This window comes from Miscanthus floridulus, chromosome 1 (assembly GCF_019320115.1).
Source record: "Miscanthus floridulus cultivar M001 chromosome 1, ASM1932011v1, whole genome shotgun sequence".
Lineage (NCBI taxonomy): Eukaryota > Viridiplantae > Streptophyta > Magnoliopsida > Poales > Poaceae > Miscanthus > Miscanthus floridulus.
The window spans coordinates 197,732,141-197,754,175 of record NC_089580.1 but is presented as its reverse complement, the minus strand read 5'-3'; the positions used below and the strand labels follow the sequence as shown (position 1 = coordinate 197,754,175).

Below are 22,035 nucleotides of genomic sequence, written 5' to 3'. Positions count from 1 at the left end.
GGTGATTGTTTTTGTACTTACGTTCTTATGATTTGGTCGGTTCTGTTACAATTCTGGGGCATCTTCATATGTTTTCATGGATATTGCTTTCTATACTTCGACTGCAGTTGTCGTGAGCTCAAGGTGGCACAGTGCCACCTGCCAAGCAGGCTGCAAGCCTCCTAAGAGCACACATGGTCTTAAACATTTGATTTGATACATTCATGCCTTAATTCGATGAAACTCAAATTTGATTTGATACTCAAATGGTACATGTTGCTATGTTCTGGCTTCAGAGATATAGGTAGAACCACCCCTGTGCCGAGACTATAAATCAGCATTTATCTTGATGTTTGAGTTGCTTTATAGAATAATTTTCTCATTGATATATTTGTCTACAGATAGAGTACCTTTTGTAGCTCAAGTTTCTAGCAGGAAGGTAGCACAATCTTGTGGATTATGAAACAGTTATATTTATTTTAACAAGAGATTAAACATTCTGTATAAATGAAGAAGTTAGGATGTTAAGATTTGAAAATAGTTAATTAGTTGCTTCTGTATGGATTTAGAATATTCAAGCAAGTTCAGATGACTCATCACAATTCATAATTTGACTATTTTTATTCTAAAATTATTTTTTCCCACAACTGCTCTAGGTAAACTTACCACTAAATTTATAATTGATGGCTTAAATGCAGAATTCATGGGTGTAGGCCATTAGACACAAATACACGGGTAAGGTAAATGGCATTTTCTTACTTCTTCCAATTTCTAATCTCTATGTGACTCGAGAGAAAAAAAAACATCAATACTCATGGTTGATGGTCGGTGTGAAAACAGAAGCTTTAGAATATTTCTCATGCAGTATGAAGACCTGAAATAGTTTATTGCATTACCTTATATGTTTTTACTAGGAAATGTGATCTACCACATCAAGCATTTCATATTTAGAATTCTGAATAGTTTTACCATATTAAATATAAAAAGAGCTCTAATCTTTTCGTTGTTGTGCATGACATATCTACATTAAACTCCTAATATTATATCCATGCAAATATTAAACATATCTTTTACCTGCGCCTTAACTAGGTGTTTATCGAGCGCGTGCGAGGGCACGCGTAATGAACTAGTGTTATCGGGGCCGTTCGGCTGGTGAAAAAAATTAAACTATTCATGACTGAAAGTTAATGTTTACAACTAATTTTTCGAAACAAATTTCTTCCGATTCATCCATGCTCCTGCAAATTCGTCGAAGCTAACGGGGCCATTGTCACGACGGCATCCGAATCCGACTGTTCGCCGAGTCTCAAACCAGTGTGGGGTGCTATAGCTCCTAGCCTGCTACTCTAGGATTCCACCCTCTCCATCCCATCAACCCGCTCCTCAGTCTTCAGTTTAGGTCCCCAGAGGCGGCGAGGCGATGGCGGCGCCTGTGACCGTGTACGGGTGATCTCACCAGCGGTGGCCCGCGTGGCGGCCTGCCTCCTGGAGAAGGACGTGCCGTTCCAGATCGAGCCGGTGGACATGTCCAAGGGCGAGCACAAGTCGCCGTCCTTCCTCAAGCTCCAGCCCTTCGGCCAGGTCCCTGCCTTCAAGGACCACCTCACAACCGTCTTTGGTACCTCCCTCTCCCAGTTCTTCTACTACTCTTGTTGCATCTCCAGTAGTATCTTTTGGGTTTTATTTATGCAATGCTTCATGGCATTAGTATTGCAAGAACACCTGCAATTTTCACATTTTTCACTTCTAAAGTTCCTTTCGTGTTTCGTCAGCAAAGATGCAATAAGAATACAGATCTGCAGTTACGTTTTGAAGCAGAAATGCATATTTTTGCAAAAGTCCAAATTGCTGAAGCATTAGGATATATTCTAGGAGTTACCTGTGCATATGCATGCCTAGCTGGTAAAAGAAAACCTAAGAGATCTTAGATGGCCAATTTCTTTACTCTGTTTATGGTTCATCTTTGGCAGAGTCAAGGGCTATTTGCCGTTACATATGCGATCAGTATGCGGACCGTGGTAACCAGGCCCTTTTTGGCACGAAAGAAGATGGTGCGGTTGTCCGTGCTGCCATTGAACAGTGGATAGAGAGTCTGAAGGCCAGAGCTTTAACCCACCGAGCCTGGCTATTATCTTCCAGCTTGCATTTGCACCGATGATGGCCCGGGCCACTGACCTGGCTGTGGTTGAGCAGAATGAAGCCAAGCTCGCTAAGGTGCTTCATGTGTATGACCAACGGCTGGGGGAGAGCCAGTACTTTGCTGGTGATGATTTCTCCCTGGCCGACGTTGTGCACTTGCCCAATGCGGATTTCCTTGTGAACAGGACCAACAAGGCTGGCTTGATCACCGAGAGAAAGAATCTGGCTAGATGGTGGGATGATGTCTCGGCTCGTCCTGCATGGAAAAAGGTTACTGAGATGCAGAGCGCACCAAGGCCCTCTTAGAGCCTTTTTTTGTTTCTTTGAGCAGCTTCTGATGGCAATTAGTGGCATTCTCCTTGTTTTGTCATCAAGTCCTTGTTTGTACCGTTGCATGTTCTCTTATCGGTCTTAACTCCTGATCTATGGTTGGATCTGTTCTTCTGGTCTTTTAGTGTTAGAGGACCTAACATCGGGTACCCCAGGAGATGGAACTAATAACCATTGAACGTTAAAAACTTCTAGACAGACAAGGGCGCCGCTACGTTTTTTGCCCAAATGACAGGAGTTTGGTTCCGCCTCGCCCGACGCCTTTGGGCCAGCTCCGCCTCGTCCAAGGGCTTAGGGATAGACTCCGCCTCGCCCGACCCCCGAGGGCCAGGCTCGGTCTCGCCCAAGGGATAAGGGCCAGCTCCGCCTCGCCCGAGAGCTTAGGGATTGACTCTGCTTCGCCCGACTCTCGAGGGACGGGCTCGGTCTCGCCCGAGGGACGCCCACAGCACTGCTTCCTACTCCGACCCCGCGACTCCGACCCCGCGACCGGAGCTCACGGGAAGCCTGCTCACCGCTCTTCTCCGATCGACGCACTGAGGGCCGACTGGAGCCATCCAACCGGGGGCTCCCCGTTCGGAGGGAACCAGAAGACGTGCGGAGAAAGGCAAGGCATGACTCATAAGTCAAAACCACTGAACCAGAGCCCATACCCTGCGCCCCGACAGGAAAAGTACTGCCAGGGAACGACGGGATGGGTGCTTTAGACCCTTCCAGGCGTAGCAGAGCCTGAATAGTGTTGTGGGCACGTGCTCTTCGCCCTACAGAGTTGTGGGCGCCGCCTTCAGCCCTCGGGCACGGAACCCGACGTAGACATACGACAACCACTACGGTCCAGAAAAAGACTCGCGTCCTCCACAAATGACGGATATGCTATCACCACGATATGGTCCCAAGGGAGCGGCACCCGCTTCATGGCCCCTCGGGTCCACCAGATCGGAGTATTCGCTTCAGCCTCCGGACGCCCCCTCCGATCAAAAGGCTTTGCCCACAGCACTGCTTCCTGCTCCGACCCCACGACTCTGACCCCGCGACCGGGGCTTGCGGGAAGCCTGCTCACCGCTCTTCTCCAACCGGCGCACTAAGGGCCGACTGGAGCCATCTGACCGGGGGCTCCCCGTTCGGAGGGAACCAGAAGGCGTGTGGAGAAAGGCAAGGCATGGCTCATAAGTCAAAACCATTATACCAGAGTCTATACCCTACGCGGGGCAGTACTCTGTAGCCATCCTGACATTCTACAGTGGCATCGATAGTATTGTAGGCGCTTATCATCCTTTCGCGCCCACCGGAATGGACAACAAGGCTTGGTAGACGTGAACAACAAGGCTAGGTAGCGTACGCATCCAAGCCCTCTCACTTGTAAAGCCGTCCCCTTCATCTATAAAAGGGGATGTGCTTCCTTCAACGAGGGGACCGACTCTTGATGAACAACACACATCACACATAGTCAAGCTGCTATCAGGCTCTTGACATCCTTTCGACCATTCCATCAGAGACTTAGGACCAGTCCCTCTCTCGACCATTTGTACCCCTACTACGAACCATTTTCGGTGCTAATAACATGAGCAGCAACAGACTGGACGTAGGGACATTCAGCCCGAACCAGTATAAATCTTGTGTCCATTAGCGCACCATCCGGGCCTAACGTGCATAACTATAAATTTACTTATCGGTGCTTATTCGAAACACCGACAGTTGGCGCGCCAGGTAGGGGACTTTACGTGTTCCAAATCAGGGCTCGGATGGCTAACCACGCAATCAGCTGGGTCCCAGGCGCACACGTGCGTTTCGGTGACTTGGATTTCATCGTCACACTGGGAGGAGAGCTGGCACTGACCCACGTGGCCGTCCAGTCTCTCCTTCCCGTCAACTTCAGCTATCGGAGGCTTGAGGGCCAGCCCGGCGTCTCCCTTGGGCCCCAGTCATCCAAGGAGGCCCTGCGCCACATCACCCTCTCTCTAGAACGCTCCACACGGCGTGCCTCGACGGCGTTGCCGTTCAGCCTCTGCAATGCTGCGGCAACCGCTGGCCACCATCTGGCACTACGCATGGTCCAGCCGCCTACAGACAACGAGTTCATGGGGGCAATTGAACACGATCCGGAGACACTCCACGGGCTCCTCATGGAGGAACCAGAGTTGTCCTCTAGCTCTGACTCTAGTAGGGGGAGCCATCACCCTTCCTGGGAATGCTTCATGACGTAAACCCCCGAGGGGCACGTCCAAAGCATCTTCGGAGAGGAGGCAACCCCAACAGGCAACCCCGACGCTAGGACCGAGGGGGAGGCAACGGCTCCATCTCACATAAGGATGGAGCAGCTAAGAGCGTGAAAGCTGGAGATCGATGACGCCGGACAACAGCTTGTCCAAGAGTACCGAAAGATCGATGAGGAAATCAAGCGTCGCGGAGACGGTGGGCACGCACGTGCCGCGGCCCGTGATGTGCACCAGAGGATCCTCACCGACGATGGGACTCTCCCTCACTTCGCTCGGCAAGCCAGAACATCACCGCCATGACGGCCTTGCTTCACACGGCCCCAAAGGCCACGACGTCCGAGGATCGCCAGGCCCACCGAGAGATTCGCACGTTGCTCGAGCGTGTGGCGGCGCAGCAGGCGGAAAGCTTGTTGTCCCGGCGATGCGAGCCCAACTCCAGCCAACGCACGCCCTCGGTACGCCCCGCCAAGGATGCGTTCGTTCACCAGACACCGCCAGCGGCACGCAACACTCCGCTATCTCGGTACATCAACGTCTCGGCCACAACCGCGGCGTGCGCAGCACCATCGACGCCCATAGGCGCACCCACACGACGAAGGGAAGAAGCCCGCCGTGGCTATCATCCCCGACGCGGCGGACGCTACAACAACTGCGAGGACCAGAGCCTGAGTCCCGGCCTACCAGGCCCTCAGGCCTTCGTCGACACATCCTCAACGCTGCTTTCCCACCAATATCCCTAAATATTCTGGAGAAACAAACCCTAGGCTTTGGCTCAAAGACTATCGGCTTGCCTATCAAGCCGGTGGTGCGAGTGATGACGATTTCATTATTTGCAATCTCCCACTATTCTTGGCTGATTCGGCACGAGCGTGGTTGGAGCACCTACCGTCCAACGCCATTCAAAGTTGAGCGGATCTTATGGAGATCTTTGTGGAGAACTTCCAGGGCACATACAAACGCCCTAGAAACCCATGGGACCTCAAGAACTGCCGCCAGAAGGCTGATAAAACCCTCCGTGGGTACATCCAGCGCTTCTCCTAGCAGTGCAACGAGCTCCCTAACGTCGCCGACACCGACGTGATAGGAGCCTTCCTATCCGAGACAATCTGCGAATCCCTGGTCCATAAGCTGGGGCGCAGGGGCCCGTGGACCATCAAGGAACTCCTGGACATCGCCACCAGCCATGCCTCAGGAGAGGAAGCGGTCGGAGCCATCTTCGACCGCCCTGACGGCAAGGCGAGGCGGGACGAGGACGCCGGCGAAGGCGCCTCCAACCGTCCCGCCAAAAGAAAGAATAAGAAGCAACGGTGCGACAACTCGCTCATGGCTGTTGCTGATAGCAAAGGTGGCTGAAAGCCCACGGAGGGCACTCCGAACCACTTTGAAAAAATGCTCGAGGGGCCATGCCCAAACCACGCTTTCTCGGCCAAGCATCTATACAAGGATTGCGGCCTCATGCGCAAATACTTGTCCGAGGGCCTCAACAAAGGGGAGTAGGGGAAGAAACCTACCCCCACCATAGACGACACAGAGGAGAAGGATGATGCCTTCCCAACGCCGAACGACGCCCTCATGATCTTTGGAGGATCAGCGGCCTACGACTCCAAGCGCCGCCAGAAGGTCGCACGCCGCGAGGTCTATACAGCTGGACCGGCCACGCCTGCCTTCCTCCGGTGGTCAGAATCCGCCATAACCTTCGACTGGACCGACCATCCGGATGCCGTCCCACACCTAGGAAGGTACCTGCTTGTCATCGACCCGATCATCGGTCCAAAGCGGCTCACAAAAGTACTGATGGACGGAGGCAGCGGCCTCAACATCATGTATGCCAAGACGCTCGACGAGATGGGCGTCGACCGAACGAACCTCCGCCCCATCCGAGCACCTTTCCATGGCATCGTGCTAGGTAGGCAGGCCATATCGCTGGGGCAGATCGATCTGCCCGTCACTTTCAGGGATCAGTCCAATTACAGGACTGAGACCCTTACTTTTGACGTAGTAGGGTTCCCCGGAACCTTCCATGCCATCCTCGGACGTCCATGCTACGCGAAGTTTATGGCCGTCCCCAACTATACATACCTCAAGCTGAAGATGCTGGGCCCCCGCGGGGTCATCACCGTCGGCACCTCCTTTCGTCGTGCCTACGAGTGTAAAGTCGAATGCTGCGGCCATGCCTCAACAATCATCGCCTCCAAAGAGCTCACCACCCTTAGGGAGGAGGTCGTTGAAGAAACACCCGACGCAAAGAGGTTGTCCGGATCATTCGAATCGGCGGAAGGGTCCAAGGAGGTCCTCGTGGACCCCAGCAACTCTGAGGGCAAAAAAGTCCGCATCGAAACCGCGCTCTCCTCTGAATAGGAAAGCGCGCTCGTCGACTTCCTCCGCGATAACAAAGACATCTTTGCGTGGAAACCCTTGGATATGCCAGGCATCCCGAGGGAGGTCGCCGAGCATACCCTAAAAATCCTCCTAGGCTCCAAGCCGGTGAAGCAACGCTTGCGCCGCTTCGATGAGGAAAAACGCAGGGCCATCGGTGAAGAGATAGCAAAACTGTTGGCTGCTGGGTTCATCAGGGAAGTACACCACCCAGAGTGGTTAGCAAATCCTGTTCTTGTGCGAAAAAAGCAGGAAATGGAGGATGTGTCGATTACATGGGCCTCAACAAGGCATGCTCAAAGGACCCGTTTCCTTTGCCACGAATAAACCAAATAGTCGATTCCACCTCAGGGAGCGAAACCCTCTACTTCCTTGACGCATACTCCAGCTACCACCAAATCACAATGAAAGAGTCCGACCACCTCACGACATCTTTTATCACCCCCTTCGGATTGTTCTGCTACATTTCAATGTCGTTCGGTCTAAAGAACGCAGGGGAAACTTACCAGCGCTGTATGCTCAACTGCTTCGGGGACCTCATCGGATGGACCGTTGAGGCCTACGTCGACGACATCATAGTTAAGTCCAAATGGGCTGACCACCTTGTCGCCAACCTCGAATGAACCTTTGCGAAACTCTGGGCAAACGGCGTCAAACTCAATCCCAAAAAATGTGTTTTCGGGGTTCCGAGGGGCATGCTGCTCGGCTTCATTGTCTCCGAGCGTGGCATCGAAGCCAACCCAGAGAAGATATCAGCCATCATAAGGATGGGCCCTGATCCAAAACATAAAGGGGGTTCAGCAGATCACAGGGTGCCTTGCCGCCCTCAGCCGATTCATTTCGCGCCTTGCTGAACGAGGACTCCCCCTTTATCGACTCCTGAAGAAGTCCGACCGCTTCGAGTGGACAGCTGAGGCTCAGGAAGCGCTTGACATGGTTAAGCAATTTCTAACTAAACCCTCGGTCCTAGTCCCTCCAAGCAACGGAGAATCCCTCCTTCTGTACATAGCGGCCACCACGCAAGTGGTTAGCGCCGCCTTAGTAGTAGAGTGGGAAGAAGAGGGGCATGCCTTCAAGGTGCAGCGCCCTGTATATTTCATCAGTGAGGTATTATCCGACTCCAAAACCCGCTACTCCCAAATCCAGAAACTCCTCTACACCATCCTCATCACCAAAAGGAAGCTACGCCACTACTTTGAGTCACACCCTGTGACAGTCGTGACGTTGTTCCCCCTCGGCGAGGTCGTCCATAGCTAGGATGCTACAGGAAGAACCGCAAAGTGGGCGCTCGAGCTAATGGATCAGGGCATTACTTATGCCTCTCGAACGGTGATCAAATCCCAAGTGCTAGCCGACTTCATCTTGGAGTGGACCGAAGTCCAGATGCCACCAGCAGTCGTCGATCAAGAGTACTGGACAATGTACTTTGACAGATCGCTGATGAAAAAGGGCACCAGCGTGGGACTAGTCTTCGTATCACCCCTCGGGGTCCGCATGAGGTACATGGTTCGGCTCCATTTCCCCTGATCAAACAATATCACCGAATATGAAGCGCTCATCAATGGCCTACGAATCACCATCGAGCTGGGCATCCGACGCCTCGACATCAGGGGCGACTCCCAGCTAGTCATCAACCAGGTCATGAAGGAGTCGAGCTGCCACGATGCCAAGATAGAGGCATACTGCCAAGAAGTCTGACGGCTGGAGGACAGATTCGATGGCCTCGAACTCAATCACATCCCAAGGCGCCTCAACAAAGCAGCCGATGCACTCGTGAAAGCAGCATCCGACCGAGAACCAGTGCCCACGGGTGTCTTCACCAGCGATCAACACAAGCCCTCGGTGCGCTACGAGGGGTCGGAACAAGCCAACGATGGCCCATCTGATCCGGCCCCAGGGGCCGACTGCTCCACTCGACCCCAAGGTCATGGAGCTTGAAGGGGACCCAGCAGCAGAGTCCGACCCTCCCAACGACTGGAGAACGCTCTACCTCGACTACCTCCTCCGCGACACACTACCGGTAGATAAGACGGAAGCCCGACGGCTCACACGTCGCGCCAATTCCTTCGTTCTTGTAGAAGGCGAACTCTACAAACAAAGTCACACCGGGATCCTACAGCTCTGTATCCCTAGCGAACAGGGAAAACTTCTGCTGAGCAATATCCACGGTGGGGTCTGCGGTCACCATGCCAGCGCCAAGGACATTGGTTGGAAACACATTCTGACCGGGCTTCTACTGGCCCACCACAGTAGCCGATGCCGAACAAATTGTACGCACCTATGAAGGGTGTCAGTACTACGCTCGGTAGACTCACCTCCCGGCCCAGGCGCTCTAGATGATCCCCATCACATGGCCCTTCGCAGTCTGGGGACTCGACCTGGTTGGGCCACTCAAAAAGGCGCCCGGGGGCTTTACCCACCTGCTTGTCACCATAGACTAGTTTACAAAATGGATCGAAGCTCGACCGATCTCCATGATCAAATCTGAACAGGCTGTGCTATTCTTCCTCGACATCATCCACCGCTTCGGAGTACCGAACTCCATCATCATAGACAACGGCACGCAGTTCACCGGCAGGAAATTCATTCAATTCTGCGATGAACAGCATATCCGAATTGATTAGGCGGCCGTCGCGCACCCCTCGAACGAATAGGGCAGGTTGAGCGCGCGAACGGCATGCTCCTGTAGGGCCTCAAGCCTAGGATCTTCAACCGATTGAACAAGTTTGGCGCACGCTGGGTCGCTGAGCTCCCGGCGGTGCTCTAGAGCCTGAGGACAACTCCTAGCCAGGGCCACCGGCTACTCACCTTTCTTCATGGTTTACGGTTCTGAGGCCGTTCTCCCAACGGACCTTGACTATGGAGCGCTAAGAATCAGAGCATACGACGAACAGGGGGCCGAGGCGTCCCACCAAGACGCCATGGACCAGCTAGATGAAGCCCGCGACATTGCCCTCCTCCATTCGGCCAAGTACCAAGCAGGCGTTGCGATGGTTACCACAGTCGACGGGTGCGGGATCGAGCCTTCAACGTCGGGGACCTTGTCCTCCGCCTCGTTCCAGAGCAACAAGGACCGCCACAAGCTCTCCTCGCCCTGGGAGGGGCCGTATGTCATCGCGGAAGTACTCCGCCGGGCGCCTACAAGTTGAAAACCATCAACGGCGAGGTCTTCACCAACGCCTGGAACATTGAGCAGCTACGTAGTTTTTACCCTTTAAATAAACACATGTTTCTTTTTATCAGTTTTTGTCTTACAAAACCCTGATCTTAGTGACATCCAACCCCTACAAATTGTGAGGGGCCGAACCCTCACTCGGGGCTGATGATACAAGTACAAGTACGTTTATCTTGCAAACACTTTCTGTATTATCTTTGAAAACTTTATCTAAGTTTTCCGTTCTTCTCGTAAATAAGTCCTAAGGACTAAGATTTTAGGAACAAATTCTGAGTACAACTGGTAGGGCTGCGGGAGACCCACGCCCCAGCGGCTACAACCTCTTTGCTCACTAGCATGATCAGAATTAATTCACCCGCACTCCTAGTTTCTTACAACTTGGGCCACGGGAAGGGTCGGAGGGCACCGAAACCTCTTCTCCAAGAAAAAGGAGCTGAAAAGCTGTTTGCCAAAACAAAAGATGAAAATTTGTTTATTTTTTCACAAATTAACCACTTACAAAATGATTTCATCACACAAAGAACCCCCCAGCCGGTTCCGCCCAAACCACCCGGGGGCTCGGGGGCTACACCCGCGGGTGCGCTCGCGCGCACCCGCCAGCTCAAATCACCCGGGGGCTCGGGGGCTCCTGTCAGGTTCATAAACTCGGGGTCCCTCGAGGACCGGCTTCCACGCCCAGGCTCGGCCCAGGAAAATAACATATATTCCATGGGACGGCCCAAAATACTAAAACACAGTAGGCCAGAAGGATAGTCTAGTCGTCGACCGGAAGGTCTACCCGTAAGAGCAGGCGTCCACTCATCAGCTTCTTCGGCCCACCTCTCCGACCGGAGCACACGCTTCAGGCACCAGCCATCTCCAAGCAATCTCTCCAATCGAAAGGCTTGGCCCAAAATGCTGCTTCCTGCTTCAACCCCACGACTCCAACCCCGCGACCGGGGCTCGCGGGAAGCCTGCTCACCGCTCTTCTCTGACCGGTGCACTAAGGGCCGACTAGAGCCATCCGACCGGGGCTCTCTGTTCGGAAGGAACCAGAAGACATGCGGAGAAAGGGCCACTAGAAACTCCCATACGATAGTTTTACTACATGTACTACTGCAGCCGCCGCGCCAAGCTCTCCATCGGCAACGTCCGGGCATGTACACGGGCTAGTTCGTCTACTACGGCCACCGCACCACGCTCTCCATCGGCAACATCCCACCGCGCCGCGGGATCTTCGAAGGCACCATCATCTGCAACATCGAGCACTGCACCGGCCAATGCGGTGCCCCTCTGTCGGGGCGTTCAGGGACTACGCCATCATCATCAGCTCCAACCTCTACAATGGCGTTGGGACAGGAGGCGCTTCCTGCCGAAGGAAGGCCGCAACGAACGACGGCAAGGTCGACGATGCTCGGCGCCCTCTAGTGCCCCTCCTCCATCGGTGGCAGTGGTGCACCCACAGCAAGGGCGGCTCTCACTGTCTCATCTATGTGGGACGACCTCTAGCTCAACATTGCGCTCCGGATTCACAAACAGACCTATGAGTTGTTCTCTCCCTCGCATCACCCTCTCTTACTCAGGAACTGCTGCGTTTGGTGGAAAGGAAGGAGAAGTGGTGGCGGCTCAGAGGTTGGCTAGGAATGGGGTGAGAACTCCTCTCCCCCTCCCTATTTAAAGAAGGGGCATAGTAGTAGAGGAAAGGCGAAAGGTTGGGACAAAAAACTCTCTGCCTTCCCCTATTCAATACAAATGCGAAATCAATGCTGATAGAAATCTGAGGGGACACGCCAGAAACGACAGGATGCACTCTGGTCAATGGGACGCTGCCTAGCAGGCCCATGGAACAACCCAACAACGGAACCTCCCTCTAGGGGGAGTCCAACGGGCCTCCTAGGTCAATCGGGCGGCCTAGGCAAAACAACAAACGAACGACCAATTGAAAGAAAAGTACCCCTGTTTACTTACTTTGAGTATTAAATTCTTTACTAGGCCTCCGACCCCAGCAATGGCAGTGGCATGGACATCGCTCAGGGGCTGCCAAGGCACATGTTTGTTTAAACACCCTCTTAGCCCGACTCCTCCTTACGTTTGGGAAACCAAAAGCACGGCGTGTGGGAATACAACGATGAGTATAACTGGACGAACCACCAGACCCTACGCCCCGATGACAACATTGTTTTTTTGGTTCACCAGCATAATCGCGTTCACAATTCCTCACACTACTAGCCTTAGCTCCCACCATCCCAAAAAGAGTTTGGAGGGGTCCGCCTGTAGAGCCCCCTTCGGCGGGAAGCTGACAGATCGCTTAAAAGTCAATCGTACGGCTCAGATTGCCACCGAGAGACGGAAACAAAAAATCACGATACTTATGCAGGTTACGCTGGCCTTGTCGCAAACGTCAGGCCCAAACCTGGCACGAACATGTCTGGTAGGAGCTTCCCATAGCTCATACCACCAAGGTAACGTTACCGACCCCCGCTTTCGTCTCGATTAAACTATATGTTAAATTCATGCATTCAAACATTGCATATGCAAACCCTTGCATCTCAACGCTTCATGTCGTGTCACGAAGCGGTAGCCGCCTCATTCAATATGAGCGATGCCTAACCGGGGTTCGAAGGCCGGCCCGCGAAGGGCTCGAGGCCGCCTCGTGTCAAACAGAGCTAGGGGAGAAAAACCAAAATGAGCCCCAGCGGCTTTGCCTAACCTCATTCAGAAGTGAACAGGGACATCTTGACCTTTCTCGTTCGATTCTAACCTCGAGCCAGACCCATAGAATCTCCATCGAGGAGAGGCCAACGGGCCACCTGAGCCCAACAAACGGCTCAGGCATCTGCCGGGAGGCGGGTTCAGAAGTAGTGGAATGCCACATGAGGGCTCTACTGACCCCGTCAGTGAATGATGGATCCAGATTCCATACGAACATACCCATTAGCGAGCTCATTGAGCGCGACACTCGAGCCATCGAGGCAAGTGTCGTCAACTCAACCCCTCTGGCCGCGAAAACCGAGGATAGGGTAGCACACGAAAACACGGCCGACCCCTAGCAGACCTTCAAGGGCTCGGGCGCTCGAGCCACTCGATCCAAGATCGAGAGACTGAGGTTCAATGGCTGACTAGCAAAGGGTCTGGGGCCGCCTTGCGTCGAACAAGAGCTAGGGGAGAAAACACAAATGAGCCTCAACGGCCTTTGCCCGACCCGCGTTAGGGTGAATAGGGTCATCTCAACCTTCTTGTTCAATCCAGCCTCTAGCCAAGCCCATAGAAACCCCATTGAGGGGGAATCTATTAGAAGGTGGGCAAAGGAGTAACGGAATGCCCCCCGAGGGCTTCGCCGACCTTGTCACGAAGCAAACGAGATCGGATTCTGTCTGAACATCCCTGTTAGCAAGCTCATAACGCACGGTCATGTAGCAATCATCAAAGTCCTAAGGTAAGGGGTATGAGTAAATACAAACATAAGTTCGCCTCCCTCGTTCCGGTCTCTAGTAACATCCGACCCCAGCAACCACAAGGGGTCGTATCTCACTCGAGGGATGATAAAGGTATGAGAACCTCCTTTCTTTTCTTTTCAAGAAAAATATTACATTTGACCTCTTCGCATCAAGACCAGTGGCAAGGTTCGGCGGAATAGACTGGTAAGACCGCAAAAGGCCCACGCCCAGACAGCTACGGTAATTTTGCTCACCAGCACAATCAAGTTTCCCCTAAAAAAACCTCGGGCCCTATGGTCTTAACAAACGGAAGGGTCGACTGTCTAAATCTTTTTCATCACAAAAAGAGAAGGTAAGATCAAAACAAATGAAACAAGACTTACGCAACCATTTCCAGGACACAAAAGCACTGACACTTGTTCACATGTTACAAATAAGTGTTTATCAAACCAATTCCACTAACTACTTCCGCAAAGGGAGAACCTCTTCTTTCAGCTTGTCCGCTAGGTTCTGTGCAAGGGGAGTCATCGCCTTCTCCATCTCATCTAGCTCAGCGTCTTCATAGACAGTGAAGGCTTTGGTGATCCCAAGGCAAAAGGCGCTCTCCTCAAGCTGGCCCACGCGCGCCATGATACCAACAACATGGACCACGAGGGAACCAGCCCCCTCCTCTTGTGTCACCCGTAGGTCATCACAGATCGCCAGGACAGTGGAAGACAGGTGATCATACTCATCACCTTCGACTTGAAGAAGCCCCCACGCCTCAGCGAGATCGGTGCGTAGACCGACAAAAACTTCCTCGGCATCCAGCCGTTAGGCCACCTCAACTCCAAGATCCACCCGGCGTGCCTCGGCCTCTCAACGCGCTTCATCGCGCTCTTGGATGGCCTGATCGACCACCACGGCATCCTGGTTCGCCTTCTCTTGCAACGTCGTGGACCTCTCCTCAGCATTCAGCTTGAGGTCCTGTTTCCAGGACACAAAATACTGACACTTTTTCACATATTACAAATAAGTGTTTATCAAGCTAACTACTTCCATGAAGGGAGAACCTCTTGTTTCAGCTGGTCCGCCAGGTTCCGTGCGAGGGGAGCCATTGCCTTTTCCATCTTGTCCAGCTCATCGTCATCATAAACAGGCATAAAACCATGACTCATTACCTTCAGGTTGATCTCTTGATCATAATGGGAATGGGCGACAGCAAATGCTTGGGTGATCCCGGCATGGAAGGCGTCCTCCTCAAGTTGGCCTACCCGCGTCATGATTCCTGTGGCACAAGCTGCAAGTGAGCTGGATCCTTCTGGCTGCGCCACCTCTAGGGCATCGGTAACCACACCGATGGCAGTTTGTAGAAGATCATGCTCGTCGCTTTCGACCCGGAGGATCCCTCGCACCTCGGCAAGCTCCTTCTCCAACCTGGTAACAACATTCTCAATGTCCAACCTCCGGCTCACCGCATCCCCAAGATCCACCCGGAGGGAGTCGGCCACCCCATGCGCCTTGTCGTGCTCCCGAATGGCCTGGTCCGCCCTCTGCTGCAACGCCGCAGACCTCTCCTCAGCCTTAAGCTTGAGATCTCGCTCCGTCTCTAGCTCCGCTAAGAGCTCGTTGGCTCGCTCACTGGCCGCGTCGTCCTTCTATAGTAGCTCGTCCCGCTCCTTTCAAAGCCTGGCGGCTTCCTCCTCGTCTAGCTTCACCCTCGCCGACAGATCCTCAACCATTACCAGGGCCTCAATCCACAGTTAGGACCCAGCCAGGCCAGCACTGAGTAAAATTCCTGCGAACGGAATACCATGATTCCCTCAAAAATATCCCATTGACAAAAAACAAGTTCTTCAACTTTACCCATGAAGGGTCCGATACTACCCCTCGGGCGACTCTACTCGAGTCACCCAGGAGCTCGGGGGCTACACCCATCGGGTGCGCTCGCGCGCACCCTCTGGCAAATTAACTCCGACGAAATTGAAAACACCCCCCGAACGATTCTGTCCGAATCGCCCAGGGGCTCAGGGGCTACTATCGGGGACCTAACACTGGGGTATCACAGGAGGTGGAACCAATAACCATCGAACATTAAAAACATCTGGACGGACAAGGGCGCCGCTACGTTTCTTGCCCGAATGACGGGAGTTTGGTTCCGCCTCGCTCGACGCCTTTGGGCCAGCTCTGCCTTGTCTGAGGGCTTAGGGATAGACTCCGCCTCGCCCGACCCCCGAGGGTCAGGCTCGGTCTCGCCCAAGGGATAAGGGCTAGCTCCGCCTCGCCCGAGAGCTTAGGGATTAACTCCGCTTCGCCTGACCCCCGAGGGACGGGCTTGGTCTCGCCCGAGGGACGCCCATAGCACTGCTTCTTGCTCCGACCCCGCGACTGGGGCTCATAGGAAGCCTGCTCACCGCTCTTCTCCGACCAGCACACTGAGGGTCGACTGGAGCCATCCGACTGGGGGCTCCCCGTTTGGAGGGAACCAGAAGACGTGCGTAGAAAGGCAAGGCATGGCTCATAAGTCAAAGCCACTAAACCAGAGTCCATACCCTGTGCCCTAACAGGAAAAGTACTACTAGGGAACGACGGGATGGGTGCTTTAGACCCTTCCAGGCGTAGCAGAGCCTGAATAGTGTTGTGGGCGCATGCTCTTCGCCCTATAGAGCTGTGGGCACCGCCTTCAGCCTTCGACCCCGTGACCGTGGCTCGAGGGAAGCCTGCTCACCGCTCTTTTCCAACCGGCGCACTGAGGGCCGACTGGAGCCATCTGACCGGGGGCTCCCCGTTCGGAAGGAACCAGAAGGCGTGCAGAGAAAGGCAAGGCATGACTCATAAGTCAAAACCACTATACCAGAGTCCATACCCTACGCGGGGCAGTGTCACAGAACCGACCAATTTATAAGAGCACAAGTACAAAAACAATCGCCGAAACGATCAAATTCTCGAACTTGAGCCCATATAAACCCGGTAGTCAACTGAAATCTTGAAGGATTTCAAACCAACTTGCATAAAACCAAGATCACAGTAATTCAACATAACATATCATACGTTACAACATTTTACAGACATTCGCAAATAGATTACATCATCACAGAGTCATCGTTATTACAAAACAAGTCTTGTAAAACATGCGGAAGCAAATAGTTTAACTTACACACCTGAGTTCAAATACAAATACTAGTTCGCTGATCATAGCCCGCAAAAGCATTTAGATAAGAGAACAGAGACCATGCCCATGATCTAGTCTTTATCACCCATCGGGTGGAGACAATACTTACAGAATCCCTGATATAGAAGGTCATCTACAACAAGAGGGAATAAACCCTGAGTACGGGAATGTACTCAGCTAGACTTACCCACCGACAACCAAAACAAATGACACCAAGGATTATGCAAAGCTTAATTTAGTAGATCTGGCTGACACTTTCCTTTTGCGGAAAGGCATACGTAATAATGATCAACTCTTAACCTGAACTAGCAGTGACTTTTAGCCATTAACCTATCCTCTATATTAGCACCTGTACTAAGCAATCATTTTATTAGGGTGCAAACATTAATAACCATATCAGGTATACATTGTGGCAACCTCATCATCATCATCATCCATTTAACCATATCGTTAAATTAATTGAATCTACATTGTCACTGCTTAGTCAAGTTCTCACTATCCGGGAGAGACGGCGACTCGAATCGATTCCTATCTAGCTAGAGGGGTATTCCTAAACACAAACCCTGCTTCCCCCATCAGGGTCGCAAACAAGTCACCTTTGGTATGATTCAGGAGTCGCGAGTCCGAACAGATCGACATTCTCAGAGAACCACTCTGCCAAGGTTGTTTGGGACTCTAACCCGCCTTGGACTTATGCCAATGGCTCTCCGTACATCCTTACTACCTCTAGAATGCACACCACTGCTCGCGTCCCCGGCCTGAGTCAAGCTACTAGGCTTCGCGGTCAGAACGACTTATCCGGCCAGCTAAGTGTTAGGCTGCGTTCAACATGACATGAGGACGTATAGCGTATCGGTCCTTAAACGACTTAGACGGAGTCACTATGTCCAAACCTATACAAGACTCCGCCCGATCTTAATTCATTATTAACATGGTTCTTTTCCACGATAGCAAATATAGCCAACCGTGATCCACCTCATCCTAAAGCTCGTAGGTGATAGGAAATCACCTGACTTCTACCGCACTAAGCGTGGCTAAGCATTTAACCCATTCCTAAACTTAAATAGGATTCCAGTGTGATATCTGGACAAGGAGGGATATATAATAAAGCAATTGGTTCCAACCAATTCCTATACTTAATGCATCATCAACGATTAAAAGGTACTCAATATTTTTGTAAAAACATGGGCGGCTTAATATGCTCCGGGGCTTGCCTTTCAGGAATGAGGAAGGCTGGTGGTCAGGGCACTCGGGCAACTCCTCCGCGGCGGCTGCTTTGTTGGCTTCCTGCACCTCGGGCTCCTCCTCCTGGTTGGCTCCCTCGAACTCCAGAAACGTCACTCCCTCTAGCACACCTATTGCATGAATGCGCAAGATAAATATTATGGATGCACATGAACGAATGTCAGGGATGCTCGGGGAATGCACATGTTCGCTGTAGTTTGCATATTCCAACTTAAGCCCTATTCAAATCACTTTTACTTACCAAGTTTATACAACCTAATGTATAATTGCTCATCTTCGGTTAATGACCTAGCACCTGCACCTAAGCATATTCTCAAGTTAGGCTAACCCCTAAACAATCAACGAGAAGATTGCATCAAGCATACACTCAAGCATTTGTATTTCAGAAAAATAAAGACTATGTAGTAGTATAGTAAACTAGCCATAACTGGAGATTTATAAATCCAAATGACATGCAACAAGACAAACTAGAAAGCTTATGAACTTGTATACAATTCATTTTCAGACCTCAAAGCATGATTCAACACTTTACCAAGTCAAATTCTTTGATCAACAGAACTCTGTCCTCACAAGACAGAGAGTAAGCAAAACTGGAACCTAACTTTAAACAGCTGTAGTTTCTAAACTACTAGGCCAAATGCCCTCAAATTTTGACAGGAGCTAGATACATAAATTATCTACAACTCTTGTATTCATCACCTTCACAGCAAATCAAAATATCATGGGGAACTTTCTAAAGTCCCCAGATCTGTCCAGAGGGACATAATGCAAACGAGATAATTATTAACTTATGATGTAAACAAATAATTGGACAAAACTAACTCTACTCACTTATCACTCATATCACAAGAACACCAGAAAGTAGGGTGTTTATCACCAAAACATTTCTTTTAATACCTTTCTTAATTTATTTAATTAATTAGAGGAAATGGTAAACATATATGAAAACTACACCATTAAATCTACAAAAATTATAGTAGATACTACATGCTCTAAGTAGACTGCCATAAAAATTTCACACCATTTGAGTAAGTATAATAGCCTACACAAAAATGATAAGGCATAATGGCTTAAAATGGCATAATTAGGAAACCTTAGTGAAAAGTGTCAAGCAATAGATTTCATATTTTTCCTAGCATCCTTAAGGTACTAAGATACTACCCACCAAGTTTCATGGTCATAGGATTCCTAGATAATTTACAAAAATTCATACAAGTATCCATCAATGATAAAAGGAAAATCTATAACTCAAAAACTATACATGCAATGACTCTCAAATTTTAACCAGAGCTTCTACTAAGCAAGACTAGCTTACCCACAAAATTTCATAATTTTTGGATCACAGAAACTCAAGATATAATTCAAACAAGTTTGCATGCATTTGAAAACACATTTCAAGTTCCTATTTAATTTATCTAAAATTTCTACATCATGTGCTCAAGACATATTTTTCTTAAATACTAGACCTCACTGTGATTCTAACAAAATTTGAATCACACCATTTGGATCTACACATTTGGAGTTACAAAATTTACAAAACAGCATTCAAAACTAGAAATTTGAACTATCATATGGAACAAGCTGTCACTGACGTGTGGGACCTGGTTGTCAGTGAGACAGAATAGGGGAGGCGGCGTTTGATGGCGCGGCGGAGGTCTTGCTCGCCGATGGTGAGGACTCCGGCAACACCACGGCTACCTACTTGCTCTGCGTGAGGAGAGGAACAGATTGGTGCAAGTGGCATGACCTAAAACCTAGCGGAGGGGGCTCATCGCCGGTGATGGCGGCACGGCAAAGCTCCGACGTGAGCTGCCGGCGATGGCAAGCCATGGCTGGCTCCACCGAGCTCGGTACGAGCTTCAGGAGGTCACTACCGTGCTACCCACGCAAAGAAAAGGGGACGGGAAAGCCTCGGTGGTAGTTGGCCGCGTGGAGCTCCAACTCCGGCGAGACCCCGTCATGGCGGCGGTGGTGGAAAATGGCTAATGCGCCCTTACCAAGACCCAATCGGCACGGCTGAGAGGTGGAGGAGGTAGAGGAGAACACGGTGGAGCTATGGTGAAGACATAGTTCATGTTTTTGCGACGGCGAGCAAGCTCTGCGACGGCGCAGTTTGCTCGGCAATGGCGGAGCGGCTGAGCTCGCTTGCCGCACATGGTGGAAGGCGACTAGAATGGAGAAAATGAAATGGCGAGTGCGCTAGGCAGGCGGGCGTGAGTTCAAGTCATGGCCAGCAGCGCCAGGACGTCCACGGCGCGTGGCAGCACGGTCAGATGGCCAGCGACGAGTGTCACCCACGCGGCGCTCGTTTTCTAAATTCTGTCAGGTACTGTAGCTAGCATTCAGTTAACTCGATCAGCCTGATAGCCATGTTTGACAGCGTTTGATCTCTTAAACCATGATGAATTAGTGGAAGCAATGTACATGAAAGTTGTAGAGTTAAGCTAGGTCTACAACTTTGCTTTAGAAATTAACAGCTAAATCACAGAGGATCAAGAGTTGTATCAAGCCAAAGTTGGCCCAATCAAACTGAAATGGCATTTAGGACTTAGAAATATTTTCAAGTGTTGAATCAGCTTTCACTTCTGACTTGTGGGTCCTTTTTGAACATGTTGTGCACATTTTCATGACTTGGCTTCTGAACAAAGTTTGTTCCTTATCAAATTTGCTACAACTTTGTTTTAGGTTGCTCAGACAAGCAAACATCCTAAGCTCCACTTTTTAAACAGTCAAACAAAAGGATTTAGGGGTCAAAACAAGTCAAACCACTTTTTGAAATCCTATTTAGGCAACATGATCAATATGAACAATGTTCCAAATGGCATTCTAGGTGTCACTAAGTTGTTTAAGAGAATTATTAGTCACACCACACCTAGGTCACACAAGAATCAAGCATCATATGTACTAAAACAATGAAAAACACATGAAATGTTACATCTGTTTCATAGTCGTGTTTCACATGTTTCATGATCTTGTTGCATAGTATGAACTAACCATATTTCACTAAAGTGAGTTGCACATGTTGCACTTAAGTGTTGCACACTTTTCATTTCATAAAACAAACAACACACATGAAATATAACGATACGTTGCAATGTTTCAAAAACATGTTTCAGGCAACACAAGCTTATGAATGGATGAATGATGTTCATGTTCATGAAATGCAAGTGCAAATGTGGAAGGTAAACACCTAGGGTGTTACAGCCCTCCCCCTTATAAAAATCTCATCCTGAGATTTGAAAAGCGTACCATTGTTGATAGAATTCCTTTTAACCATCCCTCAAATAATCTTCCCTTTCCCACGTTGCATAGCGTGCACTACCCTGATTACTCCATATGACTTTGTAAAACTTGACCACCCGACTCCGAGTCACTAAGTCACGAGTGTCAATCACTCGGGCCGGCTTTTCTTCAAAGGTCAAATATGATTTTAACTCGATATCCCCCAATGGAACTCTCTCTTCAGGGGACGCGAAGACATTTCTTTAATTGGGATACATGAAATACATTGAAGATAGCACTCATCTCAGGAGGTAATTGAATCTTGTATGCCACCTTACCACTTTGTCCAATGATTTCAAACAGACCAACATATCTCGGCGCAAGCTTTCGCTTCACACCAAAGCGTTGGACACTCTTCATGGGTGAGACTTTCAGATAAATGAAGTCTCCAACTTCGAACTCAATAGGTTTTCTACGTCGATCAGCATAACTTTTCTGCCTAGCTTGAGCTATGGCCTTGTGGGTTTGGATAGTACGGACTTGTTCTTCGGCTTCTTGAACAAAATCAATTCCATAATACCTCCTTTCACCGGCTTCTACCCAGTTCAATGGGGTTCTACACTTCTGGCCATACAAAGCTTCAAACGGTGTCATCTTGATACTCTCTTAATAACTGTTATTGTACGAGAATTCAGCTGAGGGCAACCATTTTTCCCATGAGCCCTTCACCAAGATGACACATGCTCTCAACATATCTTCTAAGATTTGATTCACTCATTTGGTTTG

At 50.5% G+C, this 22,035-nt stretch overlaps 1 protein-coding gene and 1 pseudogene across 1 annotated transcript; both read left to right on the top strand.

The window, feature by feature from the left end:
• Positions 1–1,226: 1,226 nt before the first annotated feature.
• On the top strand, positions 1,227–2,554 carry LOC136508478 (glutathione S-transferase F11-like; annotated as a pseudogene).
• A 3,955-nt stretch (positions 2,555–6,509) lies between these two features.
• On the top strand, positions 6,510–7,022 carry LOC136469808 (uncharacterized). Its single transcript, XM_066467865.1, has one exon. The coding sequence runs from the start codon at positions 6,510–6,512 to the stop codon at positions 7,020–7,022; it is 513 nt and encodes a 170-aa protein (XP_066323962.1).
• Positions 7,023–22,035: the final 15,013 nt, after the last annotated feature.

Bases quoted from the DNA above. Each gene is read 5' to 3' on its own strand.
- LOC136469808 (XM_066467865.1), top strand. From the start codon at position 6,510: ATGGGCGTCGACCGAACGAACCTCCGCCCCATCCGAGCACCTTTCCAT.